The sequence below is a fragment of the Rhinoraja longicauda genome, chromosome 12, assembly GCF_053455715.1.
Source record: "Rhinoraja longicauda isolate Sanriku21f chromosome 12, sRhiLon1.1, whole genome shotgun sequence".
In the NCBI taxonomy this organism is placed as follows: Eukaryota; Metazoa; Chordata; class Chondrichthyes; order Rajiformes; family Arhynchobatidae; genus Rhinoraja; species Rhinoraja longicauda.
This window is the reverse complement of record NC_135964.1, coordinates 27031992-27043776: the sequence shown is the minus strand read 5'-3', so window position 1 is coordinate 27043776 and position 11785 is coordinate 27031992. Positions and strand designations below refer to the sequence as shown.

Sequence of the window (11785 nt, the reverse complement as noted above, 5' to 3'; positions counted from 1 at the left end):
ACCCAGAGAAGAGTATTCGAGAACCAGAATGCATAGGTTTAAGGTGAGGGGGGAAAGATTTAGTATGCACCTGAGGGACAACTTTTTTACACATGGGGCAAGCTACCAGATGAGGTAATTGAGACAGGTGCTATCATAATGTTTCAGAAACATTTAGACAGGTACATGGACAGGATAGGTTTAGACGCAGAATGCACCTAATGCAGGCAGGTGGGACTAGTGTGCAAGTTGGGCCAAAGGGCCTATTTCGGCGCAATATGACTCTACGACTCCAACTGGGTTATTTTGTCATTTGTAATCATCAGTAAATCCTGAACAGGGAATGCTAATTGAGAGGCCACAGAAAAAATGTGGGAAAAGTCAGAAATGGTGCACAGGAGATTCACCAGGATGTAACTCGGGTTTGCAGGCTTGAGTTACAGGGAGAGGCTGGATAGGATGGGACTTCTTTCTTTGGAGCGTAGGAGGCTGAAGTGTGACTTTATTGAGGTGTACAAGATCACGAAGGGCATGGAAAACATAAATAATCTCTACCTTTTCCCAGGGTAGAGTATTCTAAAACTAGAGAGCATTGGCATAAAGTGAGAGGAGCGATTTGAGAGGGATCTCAGGGGCAACCTTTTCACTCAAAGGGTAGATTGTATCTGGAACAATTTGCAGAAGAAGATGTAGAACAGGATCAGAGCACCAGGTTAGATGGGAATGCAGATCTTGTCTGTGCAGAGTTTGCAGGTTCTCCCCGTGACCGCGTAGATTTTCTCTGGGTGCCCTGGTTTCCTCCCACATTCCAAAGACGTGCTGGTTTGTTGGCTAAGTGGCGTTTGTAAATTGTCCTGAGTTTGTGGGATACACGAAAGTGGGATAACATAGAACTAGTGTACAGGTGATCTATAGTCAGCGTGGGCCAAAGGGCCTGCTTCCTTGCAGTATCTCTAATCTAAACAAAGTTCAACAGATCTTAAAACTCAAATCCAACTGATCTGAAACTATGATAAAGAGCTCATATTGTTAGAGACAGGGAGTTGATGCCCCAAAGCAACAGTAGAGACCAGGGCAAAGACCTTAAACTCTGGCAGATCACAAATCTGCTACTTCTCGTGCATGAGGCCATTTGAGCAGCAGCAACCAACGGTTCTGAGGAAATATATGCTTTTGGCAGGCAGCAAATGGTGGGTGGGTGGGGTTCAATAAATTGGAAATGTATGGATGAAGTTAAAGAGAAGGAGAGCGATCTAGATCCCATATACTTTGATGGCCTTCCTCATAGTCTGCATCCCCAGCAAATTTGGTGTAATCTGCAAACTAATTAATCTACCTGTCCATGTTGACTTATATATGGCACAAACAGCGGAGGTGAGGGCATAGATCCCCATGGAACTCCACTGGTCACAGATCTTCTGCCTGAATATCGTCCTTCTACAACAATCCTCTGCCTTTAGTAGGCCAGTAATGAATCCATATGCTCAAGTCACTATGAATCAAGTCCACCTTAATCTTTTGGATCAACCTAGCATGGCGGATTTTATCAAATGCTTTACTAAAATCCACGCAGACAACATGCAACACCCTACCTTCTTTGATCTCCTACACCATCTCCTCAGAAAAGCCATTCGTGTTAGTAAGACGTGACATGTTGCGTACAACACCATGCTAACTGCCCCTGATTTTCCCATTCCCTTCCAAATAAGAGTAAATCCTATCCTGAAGAATCCACTCCAATAACTTCACTACCACTGACGTGAGACTCACTGGCCTTCCCGGATTTCCTCTACTTTTCATCGTGACAATGCAAGAGTCAAACATGATTCTCCCCACTTTCTTATCATCTCTCCGTAGATCCTACCACTCATCCACACACTCGGGGTGATTTACAGTGGCCGGTTAACCCACTAACTGGTATGTCTTGGGATATGGAAGGAAAGCGAAGAGCTAGAGGAAACTCATGGATTTGCAGGATGCAAACTCCACACACAGCAGAGCAAAGATCAGATATTAACCCAGGTTTCTAGCTCCGTGAAGCAGCCCATAAGAATTTTTTTTAAAGATGATCACATCTATAAAAATTTGTACCGCTGTTGCAAATATTAAAAAATGTAAAATATGCAATAACTCTTTCTGTGTGGTAATGGTCTCAATGTAATAGTTCAAAGATGGATGGCAATTACAGTTGTATACTTACCTAAAATAATGAAGGGAATCCCCAGGAAGGTAGAGTTGTACTTCCCTCCCATTAAATTGATAATCCCTGCCGACGTGAGGGTGGCCAGAGCCATTGTCACTAAACCCAAGAGTCCAAGCCAAGGCTTGTTGCGTACACAGTCTTGCATGGAGCAACACAGCATGGTCAGAATCCAAACTACCAGCAGGCTAGTCACCAGGTACCACTCTGAAACCTGGCTGCTCTTCTGAAAATCCTCCTTCAGCGATGAAGATGTAAATGGATAGAGCTTCAGCTCTTTATTGGATTTCTGGAAATTTTCGACTGTCTCGCAGAAGGTCGACTCCCATTTCTCTGCTACCAAGTCGTTCAAGGAATTGCGAGTCTGCAGGTAATAAGTTATTTGCATTGCCCGGGCATATTTCACCCGATCTTTGTTCTGCAGAGTAACTCCTCCCAGCTGATGTCCGATGAAGACCTTCCGGCCGTCTTTAAGGTAGGTATTTGGGTAACTGATAACGATTTCTGTACCGTTCTGCATCCATGCAGCCCTGAGCTCCTCCAACACATGCACAATATCATCCAGAACGCACATCTTATTGTCCTTTAGAATACACATGTGGGCAAATGAGTAGTTGAAGCCCAACATTGGTACCTGAATCCGCGTCACAGATGAATGCAGCTGAAAGAAGTAAAAAGAGGTTGTGGAGTAAATTGACCTGAAAGCCAACACTACAGTGCCCTCCATAATGTTTGGGACAAAGACCCATCATTTATTTATTTGCTCTGTACTCCACAATTTGAGATTTGTAAAAGAAAAAGATAAAATCACATGTGGTTAAAGTGCACAGTCAGATTTTATTAAAGGGTATTTTTGTACATTATGGTTTCACCATGTAAAAATTACAGCTGTGTTTATACATAGTCCCCCCATTTCAGGGCAACATAATGTTTGGAACACATGACTTCACAGGTGTTTATAATTGCTCAGGTGTGTTTAATTGCCTCCTTAATGCAGGTATAAGAGAGCTCTCAGCACCTCGTCTTTCCTCCAGTCTTTCCATCACTTTTGGAAACTTTTATCGCTGTTTATCAACATGAGGACCAAAATTGTGCCAATGAAAGTCAAAGAAGCCATAATGAGACTGAGAAATACAAATAAAACTGTTAGAGACCTTAGGCTTACCAAAATCAACAGTTTGGAACATCTTTCAGAAGAGAGCACTGGTGAGCTTACTAATCGCAAAGGGACTGGCAAGCTATGGAAGATCTCAACAGCTGATGACAGAAGAATTCTCTCTGTAATAAAGAAAAATCCCCAAACACCTGTCCGACAGATCAGAAACACTCTTCAGGAGTCAGGTGTGGATTTGTCAATGACCACTGTCCGCAGAAGACTTCATGAACAGAAATACAGAGGCTACACTGCAAGATGCAAATTACTGATTAGCCGCAAAAATCGGATGGCCAGGTTAGTTTGCCAAGAAGTACTTAACAGAGCAACCACAGTTCTGGAAAAAGGTCTTGTGGACAGATGAGACAAAGATTAATATATCAGAGTGAAGGCAAGAGCAAAGTATGGAGGAGAGAAGGAACTGCCCAAGATCCAAAGCATACCACCTCATCTGTGAAACACAGTGGTGGGGGTGTAAGGGCCTGGGCATGTATGGCTGCTGAAGGTACTGGCTCACTTATCTTCATTGACGATACAACTGTTGATGGTAGTAGCATAATGAATTCTGAAGTGTATAGACACATCCTATCTGCTCAAGTTCCAAAAAATGCCTCAAAACTCATTGGCCAGCAGTTCATTCTACAGCAAGACAATGATCCCAAACATACTGCTAAAGTAATAAAGGAGTTTTTCAAAGCTAAAAAATGGTCAATTCTTGTGGCCAAGTCAATTGACTTGGATCTGAACCCAATTGAGCATGCCTTTTACATGCTGAAGAGAAAACTGAAGGGGACTAGCCCCCAAAACAAACATAAGCTAAAGATGGCAGCAATACAGGCCTGGCAGAGCATCACCAGAGAAGACACCCAGCAACTGGTGATGTCCATGAATCGCAGACTTCAAGCAGTCATTGCATGCAAAGGATATGCAACAAAATACTAAACATGACTACTTTCATTTGCATGGCATTGCTGTGTCCCAAATATCAATGTGCCCTGAAATGGGGGGGACTATGTATAAACACTGCTGTAATTTCTACATGATGAAACCAAAATGTATAAAAATGGCCTTTATTAAAATCTGACAATGTGCACTTTAACCACATGTGATTTGTTCTATTAGAAATCTCAAATTGTGGAGTACAGAGGCAAACAAATAAATGATGGGTCTTTGTCCCAAACATTATGGAGGGGACTGTATGTAATTCTCCATTAATTACTTGATCTACTTTCATTTACATTGGGATAAATTAGATAAAATCAAGAGGCCAATGAACCTAAAGAGAATTGAATGATGCTTCTTGTTGCTCAGTCAGTTCAATATTGTTAATCTCAGTTGCCATTGGCAATCTGGGCAGTTTTGCATCGGGTAGCATTGTGCTCTGCATTAATGGCTGGAATTCAGCACAAAGAGAAGTTCAGAACACTGACACAAACATATCATCTTACAGCATTTACATGGTTAATAACAGCTTTGTGACTGCTTATTAAATGCTAAGCTGAAGAAATGACGTGGCCTTGACCTTTACTTTCTACCTTGAATCCTGCCTGATATTTTTTTGTGCCCGTGTTTGAAGAAATTTGTGCCATTGGCAAATGCAAAAAGAAACTAATGTACTCAAAAGTTCCCTGTTATTGAATAAATAAACATTTGTGAATGTATATTTCTGCCCTGACAGCAGTGTTGGAAATATGATTAGAAAGTTTCCCGATGATCTCTTGACCTGTGCAAGAGTTAAGTGTTGATCCAGACTGAGGAAATCTAGTGTATCACAGCAATGGTTTACCAAAGACCATTTCAGTCCCGGGTTTGCCTCTGCTGGCACAAGTTCAGGGGATTTGTTGTCCTAGGCCCCAGTGGAGTGGAAATGTGACAAGGATAGTAGTTGGTGTAGAGATTGGGACCTCTCTCTAGGTGACACGGTGACACGATGGTAGCGGTAGAGTTGCTGCCTTACAGCACCAGGGACCTGGATTTGATCCTGACAACGGGGTGCTTGACTGTAAGGAGTTTGTACATTCTCTCTGTGACCTGTGTGGGTTTTCTCCGGGATATCCTACACTCCAAAGACGTACAGGTTTGAGGGTTAATTGGCTTGGTATAATGCAAATTGTTCCTCGTGTGTACGGAATAGTGTTAGGGTGTAGGGATCGCTGGTTGGCACGGACTCGGTGGGCCGAAGGGCCTGTTTCCGCACTGTATCTCTAAACTAAAGGTTCTTACAGGAGGGTGCTGTGGAGGTCTGAAGAAGGAAATGTAAATATGGGACTTTCTCTTGTGGAGTCAGGTTTGTTTTGGCTATCGTGTGTGTCGGGCAGGTTGAAGGGTCACTTAGTCTTTCTTTTCTGGTAATTTACATGCTCAGTAAACCTGGCCTTCTTAACCCAAGCAGTCGCTAATCCACCCATCAACAGAATGTCGCTCAGGAGAAACCATCACAATTTCCCACTGTTTAACCTTGTTAAAACTAGAGAAGAAAATACCCTTCAATAAGAATGCTGACTCAAGGGGATATTCAGGGAGCTAAACACAGTTAAGAGTGGAAAATGATTTTCTTGCTCAAGTTGTCTTTGTGGAGGTCACTCAGCCATCAATTCCTTTGCCACTCAAATAGAGGTTTGCACTCACCTATGCCATTTGTGTCCAATCAGCCAAGATGGAGCATCTTAACATGCACTGGAGGTCTTCAGTAAATGACCTACACTTAATGGAATAAAAATCAGAAAGTACTGGAAATACTCAGCAGGTCAGAGAGCATTTGAGGAGAGAAATGGAGTTAGTTTCTGATAAATAATTTTTCGTCAGAACTGTTCTGATGAAAGATCATCAACTGAAACTTTAATATTGTTTATTCACAGATGCTGCCGGACCATTTGAGCAGTTCCTGCACTTTCTGTTTTTAATTCAGGTTTGCAGCACCCGCAGGTTCTTGCAGAAGACAGACAATGCAAGAATATGTTCAACCACAACTAAGGTTGCAGACAGGCCAAGAAAGAAGAAATAGTTGACTCCAGTTATGTTCACATTGGACATTGCTTACAATTTTGGAAGGAAGTTTTTAGTAATATCCCTAAGGGCAGCACAGTGGGCGCAGCCTGACAATGCCGGAGACCCGGGATCGATCCTGACTGGAGGTACCATCTGTACTTCGTTAGTATGTTTTCCCTGTGACTGCGTGGGTTATCAGCAGGTGCTCCGGTTTCCTCCCACACTCCAAAGATGTTCAGGTTTGCAGATTAATTGGCTTCTGTAGATTGTGCCTAGTATGTAGGATAGAATTAGCGTACGGGTGATAGCTCGTTTGTGTGGACTTGGTGGGCCAAAGGGCCGATATCTGCGCTGTATCTTTCAGAAGCAGGAGCAGAATTAGGCGATTCGGCCCATCAAATCTACTCCGCCAGCAATCATACCTGATCTATCTTTCCCTCTCAACCCCATTCACCTGCCTTCTCCCTGTAAACTTTGACACCCTTACTAATCCTGTACGTATCAATCTCCACTTTAAAAATACCTAAAGACTTGGCCTCCCCAGCTATTGTGGCAATGAATTCCACAGTTTCACCACCCTCTGGCTAAAGAAATTCCTCCTCAACTCCTTTCTATAGGCACATTCATTTATTCTGAGGCTGTGCCCTCTAGTCCTAGACTCTCCAACTAGAAGAAAGATCCTCTCTGCATCCACTCTATCCAGGCCTTTCATTATTCACTAAGTTTCAATGAGATCCCCCTTCATCCTTCTAAACTATCCCACATCAACCTGTTTGATTGTACATTTTGCACTTCAATATATTTTGTTTTTCTTTGTAATAGTTTTTTGAATAACTCCTGATAATTTTTGTAGGATTACCTGTTAACAGTGACTGGCCTGGATGGAGTCCCCAGTTGTGTCTTCAGGACCTGCACAGACCAGCTGGCAGAGGTATTCGCAGATGTCTTTATCCTCCCAACTACTCCATTTTGAGGTCCCTACCTACTTTAAGAAGACCACTATCATCCCAAAGAAAAGTAAAGCCTTAATAACTGCCATCAGTGGCTCTGACATTCACCATGATGAAGTACTTCCAGGGATTGGTGATAATGCACATTAACTTGAGCCTCCCAGGCAGCATTGATCCACTGCAGTTTGCATACCTTTGCAACAGGTCCACAGCAATCAGCATCTGCTTGGCCCTAAACTCATCTCTGGAATACCAAGACAACTATGTCCAGACTTCTATTTATTGACTATAACTCTGACTTCAATATCATTCCATCCAAACTCATCTCCAAACTTCTGGACCTAGGAGTAAGTACCCCCTCTGCCACTGGATCCTCAACTTACTGACCCATAGACTATAATCAATGAGGATACGGGTTCTCCATAATAGTCTCAACACCGGTGCCCCGCAAGAGTACAGTCCTCTACTATACTCCCTATACACACATAGCTGTGTGGTCAAATTCTGCTCTACCTCCATCAACAACTATGTAGATGATATCACTGTGGGCCGGATCACAAACAATGATGAGACAGTACAGGAAGGAGATAGAGAGCTTAGTAACATAATGTCAGGCCAACAACCTCTCCCTCCATGTCGGCAAGATGAAGTTGTTATCGACTTCAGGAAAAGTGCCCCAATCAACATCAATGGTGCCAATGGGGAAATGGTTGAGAATTTCAAGATCCTATAAGTGAATATCTGCAACAATCTGTCCTGGACTAATAGTATTGAAACTACAACCAAAAAGCATCACCAATGCCTCTATTTCCTCAGGAGACAGAGAAAATTTGGCATATTGCAAATGATTCCTACAAACCTCTACAGACCCAGGCCTGACAGACAGAATTTACAGAAGCTTGAAAGTGCGTACCAGACTCAGGTACTGCTTCTTTCCCTCTGTTTATAAACTTCTGAATGGTCCTTCCATGAGCTAGTGTGCAGTCCTGATTCTCCAACCTAGCTCATTGCATACATTGAACTTTTTCTCTGGCACTGTTTCTCTATAATGCTGAGAACTATATTTTGCATTCTGGAATCTTCCTCTTCCCTCTACATTTTGTACTTATATTTGGCTTAATTGTATTCATGTATAGTATCATCCGTTTTGATTGGACAGCACGCAAACAAAAGCTTTTCATTGTACGTCAGCACATGTGACAAGAATAAACCTAAATCTAAACCTTGGATTCTTTTTTAAGAAATCAAGCATATCTAAATTTAAAACTTCAATTTACGGTAACTTGAGTTAGTAACAAATAACCATCACATATAGTTAGCGCTTAATGCTTTGCATAAAATAATTGAGTTAAATGCACCTGATGCGAATCATATTTATTTACTAAATGTGCAGTGGTTCAAATGTAGTCAGAACTTTCTCATCATGCTTTGAACATAGTTTCTTATTGAAGGAAATGTTCTTGATGGCTGAATTTTATTTTCATAAGCACTGATCTTCACAAGTCTGTCTGTTTCTCACTTTCCAATGGGAAATAGATACTTAAAAAAATTGGAGAGCTGGGAGATGCACTGTCTGACTGGGCAACAACGCATTGGTGAAAGTAAGCAATCTTGATGTCGGGTAGGAGGTCTAACATTCATGTAAAAGAGGACACAGAGGGTTTGCAGAATTAGTTCAGCCAGAGAATATAACTAGGAAGATCAGTGACAAGGATACACAAATTCTCTTGGCAGAGGTAAAAATACCAACAGATTACAGTATAAGAGCACCTGTTTGTTTTTCACCTCTAACCTTTGTCACTTACTCCATTCATCTGCCAATCTAATACCCCTCATCTGTATCCACCTATCACTTGCCAGGCTTTATCCCATCCCCACATTTCTTTACCTGCTTTCTCCCCCCACCACAATCAGTCTGAAGAGTCCTGACCCAAACCATCCAGTCCATTCCCTCCACAGATGCTGCCTGACTCAGAGTTCCTCCAGCACTTTGTTTTTTGCTCAAGATGACAGCAACAGCAGTTTCCTGCGTCTCTTAAGTTCAGATCTGGATGGATTGAGCAGTGTACTTGCATGGTATTTCAGGAAATAAATGAAGTACGAATGCCACCTCCCAAATCTGTGTCCACGTTTCCCAAAACTGCCTGTTTTAAGTATTCTAATGTTTCTACTCTACTACAACACTGAAATAATTCATTTCAAAGTAAAAAATTGCATTCTATATAGCTATATAATAAACCAACCCTGCTCTCTTTCCTAAGTCTAACTGCAGCTTTTGACATCTTAGACCAAACCATCCTTCACCAGCACCTTTCTTCCATCACCTGCTGAGTGGGACTCACTCAACATAACACGGAAACAAGCCCTTCAGTCCACTTTGTCAATACCGATCAAGTTGATATTTGTCCCATTTTTCTGCACTTGGCCCATATCCCTCCAAATGTTTCCTATCTGGATATCTGTCAAATTCATATAGTCCATTCCTGTTACCTGTAATAATTTCTCCTTCCTCATTCATATCGTAATAGACCTCCAGAGATCCATTTTTCACCCGTTCATCATATCCGTGTTGCCTACAATGTCAAGTTTCAAATGTCTAACAATCCCCAAATCCTCCTTAGAATCACTTTTTCTCAATCTCTCACAACTCACTGTCATATTTGATTTCCGGGAAAGGTTTGGAACACACTATCACCAAGACTAAATCTCCACGTGTCCAATTCCACCACAGTTCATTGTGTTACTTCCAGATTTGACTACTCCAATACACACCTGACCAGTCTCTCACTCGGAAAAACATAATCCAAAATGCTACCGCCAATATCCTAATGAATTTAGCTCCTCCCTCCTGAAGCACTTGCACAGACCCACTGTTTTCATCTTTCCGTTCCATCCTGCGCCCTAGCTCTCCATCCAGTGAGGTTTTGGTTTTAAAATTCTCACCCGTCCCTATCCTCTTCAGGTCTCTTCTTGTACCTTTTCAATCCTAGCCTTCTGTGCATCCCCAATTTTCATTGTATCCATTGTTTTCAGCAACATTTTCTGAAATTCTGATTCCCCCCCCACCCCCCCCCAAACCTGAGTGGTGGACATTGTCTTCATTGATTTCAGTAAAGCATTTGATAAAGCTGATCCAGAAGATTAAAATACACAGGATTAACAGTGACTTGTTCATATGGCTTCAGAACCAGTTCACTCAGAGAAGAGAGTTGTGGTGGAAGGGTGTTATTCTGCCTGGATCCCTGTTGTTTCTGACATACACCGATCAACCAAAACATTATGACCACTGACAGGTGAAGTGAATAACATTGGTTATCTTGTTACAATGGCACTTGTCAAGGGGTGGGATATATAAGGCAGCAAGTGAACAGTCAGTTCTTGAAGTTGATGTGTTGGATGCAGAGGAAATGGGCAGGAGTAGAGACCTGAGCGACATTGACAAGGGCCAAATTGTTATGGCCAGACGACTGGGTCAGAACATCTCTGAAACGGCAAGACTTGTGGGGTGCACCACACACAAACCGGTGACAGGGTGTTGGGCGCCCAAAGCTCATCGATGCGCGAGAGCAACGAAAGCTATCCCGTCTGGTCCGAACCGACTGTGGGAAGACGACAAGCCGGTGGAGGGAGTGTGATGCTCTGGGCAATGTTCTGCTGGGAAACCCTGGGTCCAGCCATTCATGTGGACGTCAATTTGACACGTGTCACCTACCTAAACATTGTTGCAAACCAGGTACACCCCTTCATGGCAATGGTATTCCCTGATGGCAGTAGCCTCTTTCAGCAGGATAATGCGCCCTGCCACACTGCACACATTGTTTAGGAATGATTGTGCTGTTCACGGTGTTGCCCTGGCCTCCAAATTCTCCAGATCTCAATCCGATTGAGTATCTGTGGGATGTGCTGGATCAACTAGTCCGATCCACGGCGGCTCCACCTTGCAACTTACAGGACTTGAAGGATCTGTTGCAAATGTTTTGGTGCCAGATACTACAGGATACCTTCAGGGGTTTTGTGGAGTCCATGCCTCGACGGGTCGGCACTGTTTTGGCGGCACACGGAGGACCAACAGCATATTAGGCAGGTGGTCATAATGTTTTGGCTGATTGGTGTTTATAGACAATAGACAATAGACAATAGACAATAGGTGCAGGAGTAGGCCATTCAGCCCTTCGAGCCAGCACCGCCATTCAATGCGATCATGGCTGATCACTATCAATCAGTACCCCGTTCCTGCCTTCTCCCCATACCCCCTCACTCCGCTATCCTTAAGAGCTCTATCCAGCTCTCTCTTGAAAGCATCCAACGAACTGGCCTCCACTGCCTTCTGAGGCAGAGAATTCCACACCTTCACCACCCTCTGACTGAAAAAGTTCTTCCTCATCTCCGTTCTAAATGGCCTACCCCTTATTCTCAAACTGTGGCCCCTTGTTCTGGACTCCCCCAACATTGGGAACATGTTATCTGCCTCTAATGTGTCCAATCCCCTAATTATCTTATATGTTTCAATAAGAT

The 11785-nt window shown here is 43.0% G+C and overlaps 1 protein-coding gene across 1 annotated transcript in view; it reads right to left on the bottom strand.

Annotated features, from left to right (window-relative positions):
* Positions 1–11785, bottom strand: part of ptchd1 (patched domain containing 1) — a 31743-nt gene that overhangs the window by 11981 nt on the left and 7977 nt on the right. Inside the window, exon 2 of the mRNA XM_078409266.1 lies at positions 2180–2840. Coding sequence (XP_078265392.1) covers positions 2180–2840 — 661 coding nt within the window. The remainder of the gene's footprint in view (positions 1–2179; positions 2841–11785) is intronic.